The sequence below is a fragment of the Dreissena polymorpha genome, chromosome 8 (genome assembly GCF_020536995.1).
Source record: "Dreissena polymorpha isolate Duluth1 chromosome 8, UMN_Dpol_1.0, whole genome shotgun sequence".
NCBI lineage: Eukaryota > Metazoa > Mollusca > Bivalvia > Myida > Dreissenidae > Dreissena > Dreissena polymorpha.
This window is the reverse complement of record NC_068362.1, coordinates 40,345,219-40,362,337: the sequence shown is the minus strand read 5'-3', so window position 1 is coordinate 40,362,337 and position 17,119 is coordinate 40,345,219. Positions and strand designations below refer to the sequence as shown.

The 17,119-nt window shown below is 36.0% G+C and overlaps 1 protein-coding gene and 1 long non-coding RNA gene across 2 annotated transcripts in view; one reads left to right on the top strand and one right to left on the bottom strand.

Annotated features, from left to right (window-relative positions):
- The first annotated feature begins 1,283 nt into the window (after positions 1-1,283).
- Positions 1,284-2,119, top strand: LOC127842179 (uncharacterized). The gene is made up of 2 exons (XR_008031502.1): positions 1,284-1,376; positions 1,950-2,119. It is a non-coding gene; the product is annotated as an uncharacterized LOC127842179 (long non-coding RNA).
- A 1,736-nt stretch (positions 2,120-3,855) lies between these two features.
- LOC127842178 (uncharacterized) overlaps positions 3,856-17,119 on the bottom strand; it is a 112,188-nt gene continuing 98,924 nt past the window's right edge. Inside the window, exons 5-6 of the mRNA XM_052371536.1 lie at positions 4,575-4,649; positions 3,856-4,157 (exon numbers count right to left, since the gene is read on the bottom strand). Coding sequence (XP_052227496.1) covers positions 4,107-4,157; positions 4,575-4,649 — 126 coding nt within the window. The 3' untranslated portion in view covers positions 3,856-4,106. The remainder of the gene's footprint in view (positions 4,158-4,574; positions 4,650-17,119) is intronic.

Below are 17,119 nucleotides of genomic sequence, written 5' to 3'. Positions count from 1 at the left end.
ATTTTAATAAACTTCTAAATACTAGTATTCCCAATTCTTAGAATGTTACACACGTATCAAAAGCTAACAGAATTGGACTCGTATATTGTGCATGTCAACTAGTAAATGTACGTTTGTGCTTATAACTTGAATACCATGATGAATTTTGAAAACCAAAACTACCGAAACCAGAAATAATATATCATGGCTTTAGTTACATACTGTTGGTCTTGTCCGGATAACCGTTTTTGCACTTGTAAATCGAACATTTGCAATAACCTAATGCGCGTAGAAAGTTAAGCAGATATGTGTTTGTACATTGCAATCAAAACAGTCTGGGTTTTAATATTTAATGTTCAGCTTATAGATTACCTGCTCGGGATATTTTAAATTATGAGTTGAATGTTTATTCGCTAATATATTTTAAGAAAAATAAGTTCAACCATGTAATGAAAAGAAGAAAAAAAGCATGTGTAGAACGAAAACTCAGATAAAAGACAGAAAAAACTATAATGCGTAAAATTGTTGAGTTACTTTTGCTCAATACTTCAGAGACACTTTTTTTTTCGGTTTTATACTCGTAAACCGTCGAACAGGAAACGACTGTTAGTTAAGATTGGTAGTAAATAAAAGCTCGAGCGCGTAAGACAACTGGTTTAATAAGTCGTTTACAGACATTTTGTTCCCTTTATCTATCTGAAAAATCAGTACATTTCATATTAAAGATAGCACGTTTGCAACACGCCATTCATCCTTCAGAACGTTTTGTTGAACTTCCCAAAGTTGATTTCAATAACATCTACTAACATTTCAGGAATCAACGCTGCTCTAATTACATGTCACTTGTGCAACTACGTTTAAGTACATTTAAACTTTCAGGTATCAGTTTTTTGTGATTATGTCAGCAATGCTCTCATCTCATAACACTTTTTGAAATACGAACTATGGTATAATAACATTTTAAACATATATTTAAACTTCTTTAGAAACACATTTTATATATTGATTATGCCTACGTTACATGAGTTATAAAATAAGCTTTAACTATCTTTTATATCGACTTTACTATAATAACATTTCAGATAAGGACCATGCTATGATATTATTTCAGATACTAACATTCTATGATACCATTGCAGATACTAACCATAGTATTATATCAATGCAGATAATAACCATGATATGATATCATTGCATATAATAACCATGCTATGATATCATTGCATATACTAACCATGCTATTATATCATTGCAGATAAAACCATGCTATGGTGTCATTGAAGATAAAAACCATGTTATGATATTTTTGCAGATAATAACCATGCTGGCGTCAGTTTAGCTCGTCCTCGTGCTGGTGTTGCTAGCACTGTTTACCACGGCGATAGCGTCTCCAATGCGTGAGTGAATTTTTTATTGGGTTGATATGTGCCATTAAGTTAAATAACTCCAAAGACACACATACTAAGCAGAATTGTATCTTACAGCATTTTTCCGACAGAAGTACGAAAATGATGGCAAACCTCCGTCAAACTGTCATTGCAGAATAACTTAAAACTATATGATCTGAAACCGCCAGTGTTGGACGTGTAATAGTTGCGTACGCTCGTATATTGTTCCTTTAGAGAGTTACAATCAGGCCCATCTTTTTAAATTGACCCAAGTCCACAGGTTTTACAGTATGCATGTATCGTCGTATTTTATCCTCGATAATGCGTGTTAACATCACACCCCTTTAAAAAAAATAACTCCTTTTAACAGTGTTCTCGCTAAAAAATATAAAACCCAGATGTTAAATATTTAATATATATTATTGTACAGTGTTCCTCAATAATGCTGTTGTTGTTGTTGATGTTGCTGTTATTTTCAAATCGCTCTCTTAAGTCCAAAATAGGTAATATGGAGCAGCATCCACGTGTGCGAATCCTTTTATATGCAAAACTAGCTTACATTGTTTCTCTCTTTCTCTCCAGGTTACGGACGCTATCGTTACGGTAACCCTGGTAACTATGGGAACAACAACGGTTGGAACTATGGGAACGACAACGGTTGGAACAATAACAATGGCGTTTGGAACAGTTGATAAACGACGAAAACTGTTCACTGCATTGTCTGATTGTATCAATACATTTGCTCAGAGCTGTTGTATTGTATTTATATTATTTTGTATTGTTTCAGCATCAACGTTATGTCGCAATTCAATTTATCCCGACATTACAACGTTCCTTTTAAACAGTAAAGGTCGATTCAGCTGATGGCACCTAAAATGGATGTTAAAAAATAGATCCCAAAAAAAACTTTTTTTTACAAATGTGTTAAAGACCGCATGCTAAACGATTAAGTTGAATGGTAATAAAAAATGTGCAAACTCTTGCAATACAATTTAATGGTTTCATCTTGTTATGTTTTCTTCGGAAACTGATTAGGAATGTAATACATAACCCATACTTATACTATTTGTTAGCCAAACACGATACAATTTTACATGATCTGAATTATAACGTGAATGTTTACAATTGACATGACGCCTTATCAGTGATCGCTCCGCCCACTTAATCACGTGGCTCAGCGGGAAGAAAACCTAGACAAGCTAACACCAAAATTGCTTCTTTGCCTATAGACTGCATATAGATTTACGCGATATTCCGAATGATTTTATGGACTTGTTTAACACCATAATACACTTGTAAAGGGGTTGATGCCATTTAGTTATTCTACAAATGCAAAAAATATACGATTAAATAGAACATCAGCTATTTATAACGGGTAAATCGGTACATTAAACACGCTCTCAAACGCTTGCGCGCTTACCGAAATCGAACCCGTTATTATGTGTAATGGTGGTATTTGGCAATAAATTAACACTTCACCGGTATTTACCAGTTTTATTAATAAAATTATTACCGAAACATTCCCCCCTATCCGTGTATTTGACACGAAATAGCGCTTTATAACTGGGAATTCGGTGGTGAAGTTTTACGCGCTTTCTGACGCCGGGTGGGTACCTCAATCCCACATGTTATTGCGTATAAAAGTAATATTAATCATATTAAACATTGCTTATGGGACATTTATCAATCACTATAATTTAAAGCGAAAAAACAACACAGTAAGTTTGGACATTGTCTGATATAAAATTAGCTTTGTACGAAATCGAATACGGTCAGGCTATTATAAATTAATGAGGCTACCAATATCAGACGCTCGCGCAGGTACCGACTTCCCCTAAGTTACCGCATTTATTGGTTAACTAATATCAGTAATAATAACTCTTTTACAATAGCATTTATCGATACGTCTTTATTAAAATAATAACAAAATGGTTTTCACTTGTTTCTGACACACACAGAAACGTGATTTTTAACTGGGATTTCGTAAAGTTACACGAATTGGGTACCAAAATTCTCAATTATTTTACATGCACACGTGACATAATACATACTTAATAATGCTTAGTTATTGCTTATATGACATTTGAAGTTTGTGAAATAAATAAATGTTCTATAAAGGGGATCTCCGTAATTCTTGAAGCTTCCACTCGCTCTTGTCAAGACCGCATTGCCGCGTTTTCGGCTTTGAAATCAAAATAAATTAAATGTCACCAACTAATCTGTCAGGATATCGATTGTCCGAGTTACATAATCCCCATTGACGCCGTTTAACCATTTTTAATCGTTTTTTTAAAGAGGAAAACAAAAGAAACTCGTTGGAATAAAAGTGAACCTAAACATGAAGCTTGTCTAGAAAATGGCGGACAGGTCGTAACTAACGAGTGCGCCCGATTAATCGATCGCTTATTGGTGGATCAATTCTAGTGGGCGGAGTGATCATAGATAAGGCGTCATGTCAATTACGTTTATTATCCGTATTTAAGAGAAAAAAGTTAATAGAATAAGGCGTATTTTCTTAATGGCTCGATGAAAGATGACTGAGGGTATCCTTTTGTCCTTAACGTCGCATCTCCGCTGCCATTGTTCCGAAAGGACAATGTGGTAACACGCATTCAACCCATACAGGTCGTTGTCATCTAGCATTTCAACCCTACATATCGTTTTCAGCTAGCATTCAAACCATACAGTCGTTGTCAGCTTGTTTTCAAACCATTCAGGTCCTCGTCAGAATTCAAACCTTCAGTTGTAAATCGTTGATGCACTACTGGTGACTTTCTCCCCTTTGTAAATCTGCACATAATAAAAAACACACTCACATACTAAACTATAGATTTCTTTGCATACGGATTTTTCTTCTTTTTCTTCTTACAAAACAAACATAAACATTATTACTTACAACATTACAAAATAAGATATATTAATAATCGAAATAAACGGTAAAGATTATACAAGTTAAAATGCTCATTTGAGATGTTTTAAGCAAACTATATTGAATGAATATTCAAACGTAGCTATGAAAAAAATCAATGTATATGTTGTTTAAGCACAACAACAGGCTAACACATAACATAATGGTGTCAGGTGAGTACGGTATTTGTACAAACTATACCATTATCGTGCATTATTTTCTTGTGCTGGTGAGTCATTATGTTTTTGACAAAGTAATATATTCAATAAAATCTTATTAAAGATAGTATTCTAACAAACCAATTCAAACGAGAAATCCTCATCAAAGCTGATTTTTGTCGCACCATTAATGGTTCTCTGAAATAATCTTATGACCTGAAAAATAATAGAACGTGAAATATCACCGAATGAAAAGCTAATCTTATTAACTATATAAGAAAGATCTTATAACTTATTTAAATATTCCTGTTATTTAACCACGCGCAAACATACAAAAAAAGTATCAATTGTACCACAGGTGTCGCTAATCAGCAGTGCCGGACTAGCACCATAGGCAATGACACCGTTTAGGGTCCACGCCACTGGTCGCTAGTAGTCTGCCTAGTGCTTAGTGGAGCGCCACTGCCCAGTCGACTTCACTCGTTTAAATCAGCAAAACACTACGGTGTTGCAAATAATAAATGATGGTCACTTGGTAAGAAATTGTCAAGCCTTTAATCGGAACATAACGTTGATATAAAACAATTGGTTTTGTCAAATCATTCGATCAAGTTAAGTTAGTAAAGAAAATTATTTCGTCTCAGTAATATGGGGCGCATAAAAGTCACGTGGCCCATAGGCAGTTGCCTTCTCTGCCTAAAGGGTAATCCGGGACTGCTTATAAGCTAACCCGTGTATTTAGTTTGGTTGTATAAAGGGTTCTTACTTATTAGCTTACTCATGAGCTTATTTTGGTTGTTTAATGGGTCATCGCTTATCAGCAAACCCGTGTGATAATTATGGTTGTATAATGGGTCCATGCTTATCAGCTAACTCATTAGCTTATTTTGGTTGTATAAAGAGTCCTCGCTTATCAGCAAACCCGTGTGCTAATTTTGGTTGTATAATGGGTCCTCGCTTATCAGCAAACCCGTGTGCTTATTTTGGTTTTGTGAAGGGTCCTCGCTTATCGGCAAACCCGTTAGCGTATTTTGGTTGTATAATGGGTCGTCACTTATCAGCTAACCCATGTGCTTATTGTGGTTGTAAAATGGGTGCACCCTTATCAGCAAACCCGTGTGCTTATTTTGGTTGTATAATGGGTCCTCGCTTATCAGCAAACCCATGAGCTTATTTTTGGTTGTATAATGGGTCCTCACTTATCAGCTAAGCCATAGGCTTTGTTTTTGTTGTTTAATGGGTCCTCACTTGTCAGCTAACCTATGAACTTATTTTGGTTGTATAATGGGTCCTCGATTATCAGCAAACCCGTGTGCTTATTTTGGTTGTATAAAGGGTCCTCGCTTATCGGTAAACCCGTGTGCTTATTTTGTTTGTATAATAGGTCCTCACTTATCAGCTAACCCATGAATTTATTTTGGTTGTATATTGGGTTCTCGCTTATCAGCAAACCCGTGTGCTTAGTTTGGTTGTATTAAGGGTCATCGCTTATCGGCAAAGCCGTGTGCTTATTTTGTATGTATAATGTTCATCAATTATCAGCTAACCCATGAGCATTTTTTGGTTGTATAATGGGTCCTCGCTTATCAGCAAACCCGTGTGCTTATTTTGGTTGTATAATGGGTCCTCGATTAACGGCAAACCCGTGTGCTTATTTTGGTTGTATAATGGGTCCTCACTTATCAGCTTACCCATGAGCTTATTTTTGTTGTGTCATGGGTCCCCACTTGTCAGCTAACCCATGAACATATTTTGGTTGTATAATGTGTCCTCGCTTATCAGCAAACCCGTGTGCTTATTTTGGCTGTATAATGGGCCCTCGCTTATCAGCAAACCCGTGTGCTTATTTTGGCTGTATAAAGGGTCCTCGCTTATCGGTAAACCCGTGTGCTTATTTTGTTTGTATAATGGGTCCTCACTTATCGGTAAACCCGTGTGTTTATTTTGGTTGTATAATGGGTCCTCGCTTATTAGCAAACCCGTGTACTTATTTTAGTTGTATAAAGGGTCCTCGCTTATCAGCAAACCCGTATGCTTATTTTGGTTGTACAAAGGGTCCTCGTTTATAAGCTAACCCGTGTGCTTTTTTAGGTTGTAAAAAGGGTCCTCTTCTAGTTATAATTACATTTCGCTCCATTTTGTGCATGAGACGCTTTCATAAACATTTGTAAAAAAAACACCACATTGTGTTCATTGGTTGCAGGTATGTTAACACACGTTAATGTGTGCATCATTTAAATCAAGTTTAAAATGCTTATCAATTGAATATGATGAATAAACAAACGTTTTCTTCGCAAGTGTGTATGATTGTATACGAATCCGGAAAGGAAAGTAGAAATAACATGGCCACACAAGTATATGCATTTAATTGCATAAACATGTTAAAAATAAAAACATTGTTCCTGGTATTGTTATTAATACAATGTCATCGTTATCAGGTAAAAGCATGACTTTTTATAAAAATGTAAATCATTATGCTCGTTTAGATATAATTAACTCCTCCGAGGACTACATCTAAGTGCTGTCGCGTCCGTATACAAATGACAATGACGTAAGTGGCATCAGCAGGGTGCAGGATCAACGGGATTTTCAGGGGTTTACACACGGGAAGAATGTAAACACGCCGTTATAAACTTTATTTTCGCAAATATCTCAGTTATTGAATACATAAACAAAAATCTTAAGTGCATAAAAGACAGTGTTTCTTGCGGTTCGCGCCGATACCTTAAGATTTTAAAATAAATCATTGCATACGTCTGAAATTGGTGTCAAAATTTCACGTTGCGTTCTGCATACCCGTGTAAATGAATGCTGAATACATCGAATTGTTTGTCCAAGAACAGAGGCTTGTTAAATAAAGTAATTCTGAGGTATTTCGCATTGCCGTAAGAAGCATTAAACACTGTCTTTTATGCACTAGTTGACATTTTTAAGAAAAATCATTTAAACAAATTATTAGAAATAAGGCACCGCTTACCGTTGTGTTTACATCCATTAAAGTTTAATTGTGATCCCCACAAAGTCACGTGATCCTATACACTGATTGCGAAATGTATACAATGCCAACGTATGACAAAAATACAAAATAACCCATCTCAAAAGAACTCCGAACTCCGATAGTCGGATGTGACGTTATGAGGGGTATATCTTGCAAATACAATTGCGTAATATCAAAACTAAACGTATGCCGATATTTGTCTAAAGTTGTAAAGTGAATGCAAAAAAACATTTTCAAGTTATATTTTACTCACATTAAAGGCGGTTCCACCGAAACCTCCGCCAACACTAAAGAGACCGCTTTAGCTAATCTTGGACCACACTTTACGCACATGCATTTAGACCCGTTTTCTCCGAATGCGGCTCAAATACTGACTACAAAACCACGTGTACCTGCTCGTACACATGTCGACTATCCAGCTGCACACGTGGTGGCAGGTTTCCGGCTTGAGAATCGTGTTCACAAAAATCACTGAAAACTAGAGATAAATGAATATGTAGCCCTTGTAAATTAACGATATGTTGACCAACTCTGCGGTTGAGCCCCGCTCTTGGAAAACCAGGCAAAATACATGTGCGAATATGTTCCGCTTTTATTGTGTGTTTTTTCGTTTAAAGAAATGCGCTTCTTAGCGAAAATCCAGTTATGGCGTTTACATGCTGAAATTGAGAGCGCGTGTAGATCAGAGTTGGGCATGTAAGCATTGCGCTTACGAGTGACATTGGAATATGTTGCATGTGCTCAGCTAAAAACCATATGCTACATTACAAATTCGGATTTGCCTGAAGAATCGGGTATTTATATGTTTTAATTGTGATGCTATGTCGAAGGTTGGTAGTTAATTAGTGCGGGTTTATGAATGTATCCATAATTTTTCGCGTAAACAAGCGTGTGCGTTTAGCCATGTTAATATTATTGCACTGCATTAATTCAGTGTATTTGGGGATATTTGGGCGTCTGGAGTAGTATCTCGGGATATATTTACGCCTTTGTTCCGTGAAGTGTGGACACACTAGGACGTAGTGGAACTCGTCTCCTAGTTCTCTTTTTGATAGATGGAGGCAAAAAGGGCAGTATCTTAGGTTCTAATGAATGTTGGACCATCTTTGTACTTCAACCGGAAATTTGTGGTTTGCAGTTCGGAATTTAAGTAGGTTTGATGACAGGTTGCCTGGGAGTTAAATTATGTTCTTTTCCAGTGCTTTGTTGGTTTTGAACAATATTTGTTGGACATGTTAAGTTTGGTTTCCCATTCCTGTAAAAATTGGCCCATTAAAGTGTGTTTAATTGTTTTGTGAACATTAATTTTGTTTTGGGCCTCGAAAATGTTAGTATTTCCAGTTTCGTTAAATATCTGTTTAATATAGTCGAGCCATTTGTATGTGTTAGGGCTATTTAGCATAAGAATGTATGTATATTTTATGTGAATGCCATTTATAATATTTGACCAATGTCTGATCATATTTGTTTTTATTAGCTCATCAATTTTTTGAAAAAAAAGTGTGAACTAATGTCATCACCTGAGCGTCTGCGTCGGCTTCCGGTTAAGTTTTGTGTTTAGGTTAAGTTTTATGTTTAGGTCCACTTTTCTCATAAAGTATCAAAGCTATTTCATTCAAACTTGGCACACTTACTAACTATCATAAGGGGACTGAGCAGGAAAAGTAAAATAACTCTGGCTGGCATTTTGACAGAATTATGTGCCCTTTTATTACTTAGAAACTTAAACATTTGGTTAAGTTTTGTGTTTAGGTCCACTTTATTCCTAAAGTATTAATGCTATTGCTTTCATACTTTCAACAATTACTAACTATCATAAGGGGACTGTGCAGTCAAAGTAATGTAACTCTGGCTGGCATTTCCACAGAATTATGTGCCATTTTTATACTTAGAGAATTTAAAATTTGGTTTAGTTTTGTGTTTGGGTCCACTTTATTCCTAAAATATCATAGCTATTGCTTTCATACTTGTTAATGGCTGGGCTCATACCAACTCAGCCTTCTCCAGAAGTTTGTCGTGAGAAATACGTCGTGCTTTTGAAGCTGCCCGAAGCCAATCTCGCGTTCCTTCGTAAATGTTCGGATATCGTAGCCGGAAATTTACAAGGAATATATTGTGAAACATAAAAATCAAAAACGAGAATTTTTATATCGCGTTAAATCTATGTTACCATAACACATCTAGTGTTAAATCTATGTTACCATACTGCATTTAGTGTTCAAATTTTAGCTATTGCTATAAGGACCATTGATTTTTTGTGTCTTTACTTTAGTTTTCGAAATGTCGTACGAAATATAAATTGAATTTGAGTGTTTATGAGCTTTTAAGAGTTAAATATTTTAACTGCATCATGTTATATTTTCAAAAAGCGGACTTTTTGTAGCGAATGTTATAATTGTAAATGTATTGTTTTAATCAAGGTAAGTTATCCACAGTTACCTATACATCTCGTGCGGCTACCATCGTCGCAACCGATGTTCACTCATATAATTATACGCAGTGTTTTTTTAACACTGGTGAAAGGCTAGTAGAATGACGTAGTCATGGTTTCCGTACGGTGGCATAGAGGTGACATTCACTCATCTTTGTTTTTAAATTGCACTCCTCTTTTTTCTATCTCGTGTCCGCGACTTAGTAACTCGGAGCCACGAGTTAATAACTCGTGCCCACGAGTTAGCTATGTCGTTGCCTCGAGTTACTAAGTCGAGGCCACGAGATAGAAAAAAAAAGAATCATGCGCCCTTCCTTTATTTACTGCGCCGCTCTCTTTTCAATTGCCCTCATCTTTTTTTTGTTTTGCACTCCTCTTTTTCCTATGTCGTGGCCTCGACTTACTTACTCGAGGCCACGACATAGCTAACTCGTGGCCACGAGTTAGTAAGTCGTAGCCTCGAGTTACTAAGTCGAGGCCAGGAGATAGGAAAAAGAGGAGTGCAATTTAAAAAAGAGGAATTAATGTAACCTCTATGTCACCGTATTTCCGTGCCCAATGCTACAGTGAACATTAAAAAACGCGTTTTCTTATAAGTTACAGACAAAGTTTAAGTTAAACATACTAACCGTTATCCTTCGCATTTGGCATGTGTTCCGTTATGCGCTATGACTGATCGTTGCTTCTCTGATTCTATTCGAATACTAGTATCGAATTGTAAAGTGTAATTTCATTGGTCATTCATTGGCTCCTTCATTTTTATTTAACGATATTGTGCACACTTGGTATAAAATGCAGTGACAACGGAATATATAACGAGGGCTCAGACGATTTAACCTTGACAACACAACTATATAATTATGAACCTCGGTCTGAACAAACTGGATTTATTAAGAGGCGTAAAGTGTCGTCCCAGATTAGTTTGTGATGTCCAGATAGGCTAATCAGGGACGAAACTTTCCGTTTGTATTGTACTTTTTGTTAAAGTCTCTTCTTTTCGACAATCAAGTTGTTTCGGAAATTGTCGTCCCTGATTAGCCTGTGCTGACTATATGGGCTAATCTGGGATGTAACTGTACGCTTTAATTAATCATTAATTACGCATTAATGCATGTTTCTCCATTTCGATTAGCGAGGCTTATATACATAACATAGATTGTCAGAGGCAATGAACACTGAATATCTGTATACGCTTCTATTACTGCAAATAGTTTCCGTAAAGTTTCGAAAACGCTTTATTGACAGTATTACAGTCCAAAAAATCGTGAAGCGGGTACTATATTCACAATATTTAAAATTCCTCGTTATATAAAATTAACATGAACTGAATATAATCGACCATCATCAGACATTGACATAAGTATATCCCCATGTATACGCGCTTCATGCGTTGAGTGTTGTCAGTTGTGATTTTCTTTCTCTTTACAAGCAATATCGCGGATATACGTGTGATGAAATGGCGACAACAAATATCTGACAAAAACTTAGTAAACTGTCTTAGGGATCATTTGAGTGCAGGTATTATAACATGAAACTAACATGTTTCGGAACATATTTATGCGCTCGACCGATTTAATACTGAGTTAAAATTGCCATAATAATTGCCACATTCCTCACGTGCAGCGAAACACTACATCATTTTATTTTATTTGCCGACACTTTCACTGAATGGAAGTATTTGCCACCGTTGGAGCGATGCATTAACGACGTGTTTGAAAAAAATGTTAACATCTGTTACAGATCGTTAAATCAACCGACCTCAATAATAATAAAAGTCTTCCATGGTGATTAAATACATTTTATGCATTCATATAAGGTATGAGGCAGCACATTATCAAGAGTGTTAAATTTCGTTGACAAGCTCGTTATCCGTAGAACTATTTTCATATGGCGCGAGGAAATGTAGAAACACCAGAAAAACTGTACGAACTGCATGAAATTGTACAAAGAAAACGTTTTATCATCATCATTTTTATCACCACAATTATTACCTTAAGCAATGTAATTATCATAAGCATAATCAACAGAAGTATTAGCATACAAAATATACTGGAAAGAAAACGTTTACATATTGTGAAGTACATGTTTTTGAAGATATGGATCAGTTTTGGACAGAAACAAAGATTTTTGATGAATATCTTTTTAAAAATTGTTTTATTTATCATTATCATTGTTTCAACTCTGTACACATTAGTATGACAGTTCGGAAATTAGCCTGTCTGATGATAATAATCGGATAGATATCAAGTAAACGAGTATGTGTATTTCGGAGTTTATGAGGTCCTTTCTGAAGCTGCTTTATGTGTAGACCCATAATTTCTCCTAGCATTCCAAACATATTAATTTAATATCGAAAGTCGGGAAAACGTGATGAATAAATCTGCAATTTCCAGCTATTTATTGGTAACTTAAAGTTTTAAAGATTGGTGTGGTTATGTGTTGGAGGGGGGGATGCCGGAGTACCCATAAAAACACTTGGTGACCACCATTAAACTCGCATGCCTCCAGGAACGAGATTTAGACTTGGGTCGCCTTAGTTGGAAGCGCAAGTGTCCGGTCAGCAACATAATTGCTACGCGTGTTCCAACATATCCATTCAACAAAATCATGTATACAGTCTATATTAATAAAGAGTCTCTTTTCAATTTCTGTATTTCGATCAAATATAATGAAAGAAAATATGGTGTACTAACATGTCCAAAAGTCTAAACCGTATGATACGATCGTATCAGACGGTTTATCAAGAACCGTACCATACTTTTTTGCGACCGTAAACCGTCTGATACGATCGTATCAAACGGTTTTGATGTTTTGCCGATTGTACGTTTAACTGTTTGATGCGAAACCGTATGATACGATATGCCATTTTTTACTGATTTCTCATAATTTAAACATGACCCGGGGGTAATATTTCAAGCAGGGGTCCGGTAATATTTGCGTTTTGATGTCTTTTTGCTCACACGATGTTTGAGGTTATACGACATCGCTAAGGCACACATTTAATCCTTTGCGCCGCTATTAGTTCTTAACTCATAATCTAAAAAATAGACTCGCCCTGGGAAAATGGACCATAATGTATGTTCATAAAGTGTCGTCCCTGATTATCCTGTGCACTCCAAAAAGGCTAAAAGGGACGAATTTTTCTACCTTTACTGGACTTTCGCTAAGAATTGACTTCCTTTAAACGAAAAATAACTTAAACGTGTCGTGCCTGATTAGCCTATGTTGACCGCACAGGCTAATCTGGGAAGACACTGCACGCGCATGAATTTAACCATGTTTTCTCAGAGGGAGAATCAAATGGATATGGATTAAGCTCTTGATACAAAAATATCTGTTAACCCTAACCCTAATCCTTACCCTAACCTCTTGTACATTGTAGACGTTGTTTCTTAACATTTATTAGCGTTTATTTTAAAGAGCATGAAAAAGTAATAACGGTTATATTGGCCACTATCGTAAAAATATATAATGGGAATGCACATTTATGGATCTTCTATTGAAATGTTTATATATATATTTTTATTCAAGTTATGGTGAAAGCATTACCACGAAAAAACAATAATTATTATAAAATAAGATAATAAATTCGATATTAAAAGCAACTTCATAAGTTGCTTTGGATACCAAATAGGATATACAAATTAAATCTTTTTGCTGAAATAATTCACATTAAGAGGACAATACGTTGTGAAGAGAGCCTATAATAGCATTGTTATTGTAAGCAGTTTTATGAGCGCTCGTAACAAAAGATGACTAGCGGTAAATTTAGGACACTGTAGAGCATTTAGGTTAAACTCCAGTATTTATATTAGCCTCGCTCTGGGAAAACGGGGCTAAATGCATGCGGGTAAAATGTTACAGTCCGCTTTCATTGATATTTTTATTTAAAACAAAGTCTAATGTAAATGAAAATCCAGTTTAGCAGGATAGTATTGTCTATGATAAACCTCTTCGAACTGCACAGGCTAATTTGGACAACATGTTAACGCACAGGCATTTAGCCCTGTTGTCCCATATCGAGGTTCATGTTTAACAAAACCGTCTCAATGACAACGAACTATTGGGCTACGAAAGGGTATTTCATTTACATAAACTGCCTCTGATCAACCTCTGTTCATCAGAAATTAGTGTAACGTTTCAGCAAGCTATATTATTTACCCATATTTGCGTTTAAAACATTCGTTTCAATAGCAACGCGGTGTTGGTTTACGGTAAATTGTAAACGGTTGCCCTTGAAACAGCGTATGTTTTTGTCAATAGCAACACAGATGTCACGGATTGAAATTTAATGAAGGGGTGGACATTTGGTGGCTTGTATCGACTATCACGTGTTGTTGTAACGAGACACTTTATCAAAAGCCACAGCTGGTTTTTATGGGTATTTTGTGAGGTAGGTATTATTTACATATATTTATAACAATGATGACTCAACTATGTCTTTTCCTGTTGATGTGTTTTATGGTTGGTCATGCTTTCAGAAGATATTTAGTACACTCACTATTCGTATAGATTCGTTTTTAATCTTAAAAGTATCACGCAATTTGAGAACATTATAGACGATGATTACTGCAGAAGCATTATATAAACAATGTCTTATTCGTCAGCCTTAAATGAGAAACAATTTTGGTAAAACAGATTTAAATTTAAAATGTATCTCATATATATTTGCAGGTCTCTTGAAAAACGGACTAAATTCATGTGCGTCAAGTGTAATCCCAAATTAGTCTGTGACGTTTTTCGTTTACAGGACGTCTCTGCTAAACGAACATGCCGTGTGTAGAAAATTATGTGTCATCCCTGATAATCCAGTTTGGTGTGTGTGTGTGGAGGGGGGGGGGGGGTCTGTGACAGTTGAGTTACTTCCAACAGTTGAGCCTCATTCTGGGAAATCGGGGCTTAATGCATGTGTGTGCAAAGTTTTGTCCCGAATTAGCCTGTACACGTCCCTAAAGGCTTGTCAGGGACGAAACTTTCCGTCTTTAGCTGATTTTTTGGGTAAGGCGAGACTACCTTCAACCCGAAGATTACATTAAAGCAGACCGTGTTGACCCTGATAAGCTTTTGCATACTGCACATACTTATCTATGACGACGCTCTACGCACCCTCACTGATTCCACTTTCCCATAGCGAACCTCATAAACATATACACAATTATACTTACCTGTAACTTGCAACACACTTACTGTATACGTCATCAATAACAATGACATAATGTATGACAATCTGCCAAAACAGTAGCGTTAAGGGGACACATACATAAATTAAATAAATGTTTTCAAGCAATACATATGAGCTGAGCTCTGCGAAAAGGGGGTTTAATACATGTGCCGTAAGTATAGTCCCAGATTAACTTGTGCAGTCTGCACAGGCTAATCAAAGACGACACTTTCGCCATAAACTAGATTTTCACAAAGGAGAGACTCTCTATAAACGGGAAATTTCATAAAAGTGGAAAGTTTCGTCCCTGATTAGCCAGTGATGACTGCACAAGCTAATCTGGAACGACACTTGACGCACATGCATTTAACCCCCTTTTCACAGAACACGACAAAGTGACCCGACTGTTCACAACACGAACGAGTTTTGAAACAAGATAAACCGTACAGCGGACGAAAGGTCATTCCTGATGTCAAAAGTCGATTTCGTTATCGGTTAAAAATAATATAGCCTGTTTATTCGAAGTTAAACGAGTACGTGTGTATAAGTCCTGATTTGCTCTTTGTACTGTAAGCATTATCATTACCGGCAACCTTTGTGGCAGTTATGGTAAATGGCCTTGCATAATATTAAGTAAATCTATCCTTACGATTTACGATGGGCGCATTTTAAACCGTCAAAACAGCGGAATACTGCAATATAAATGAGGTGTACTTGTACATAGCGGTAACTTACAATAGGAACATGGTGCGATATAGTTACATAATATGTGAAATGTGCGAATAAGACAATTATGTGAATTATACGTTATTTAAGTACAGGATTATTGAGAAATTGAGGCAACACTAAAAAAGTGAAAATATACGTTTGTGTGTGCTTTAAAAAAGAACCTTATGGTGTTAGCGGAGTTACTGCATAAGTTATTATAAACTCCAATGCATCGGTTCAATTCGATTAAGACTAGTCTGCTAATATGATGTAAAGGAAGTTTATAACAGGTATATTAAAAAGATATATATACGAATAAGAACTGTTTGTTTTATTTCACATTTATGTACAAACTTGGATGGTATTTAATATTATTCGGATTGGGTTGTATGTCCTATTATATTCGGTAAATTGTAATGTTTTTAAAAGGGCCATGTCATACAAATATTTCTAGAGGGGCAACTTCTTTTCAAAATCTGAATTCGACAAACAAGGCATTTAATGAGGCACATATCTCGCTATAAGCAAGACGGAAATTGAATATATGGAATGTATTTGTTTGTTCATATTAATGTTTACTTGTTGAACTATATGTGAGCTTTTTGATTTATTTATAAGTAGGACAATTGTAAAACCAAGCATCAAAGCGCAGTTTGGAAAAGCGATGTCTACTGTCAATTCTTCGAACGGCTACTCAGTCATCAATTTAATACCAATTTGTCTTTGTTATAACTTTTTGCTTATCTGCTTCTATCAAATTTCTCATGTCATATTATATTTGTGAAAGGGATTTGCAAATGGCATAAATGGTCGACTGGATAATGTTGGAGCAACCCGAGATGTCTGCTGTGCCTATCGAGGAAAAAATAGGTAAAACCGTTAGAATTAAGCTAATTGACAAATGTATTGTGTGTACAAAATGTAGAAAGAATGAGCTAAACCCAGGGGTTATTCAGTTGCAATAATTCAACTCTCAGCTTTATAATCCAAACGGTTGCTGTGAGTTGCAATGCGCCATCTATTGTTCAAATGTGCAAAATTGTATCACCACTGCAATGGTTGATACTGCAAAAACTTTATCAAAGTGTACCTGTCTAAAGCACAAATTCATGCAAATGTTACCATTACAACATAAAATAATTGCTTTGTATGTACTTTGTTTTTCTTTCGTACGCTCTATCCACCATATTGGGAACTGTTGTAACGTTGCCTACAAAGTGTCGCTATCGTTTAGGTCGCAGTACACCAATCTTTTGCACATCGTGATATTTGATGAAGCCTTTGTCGATTACGATGTCGAACATTCGTCGAATATTTACACTGTTCGAAATTCCAAGATGAAAATGTCAGCAAGAATAATGTGTTGAAATATCGTCGTGTTTTTTAGG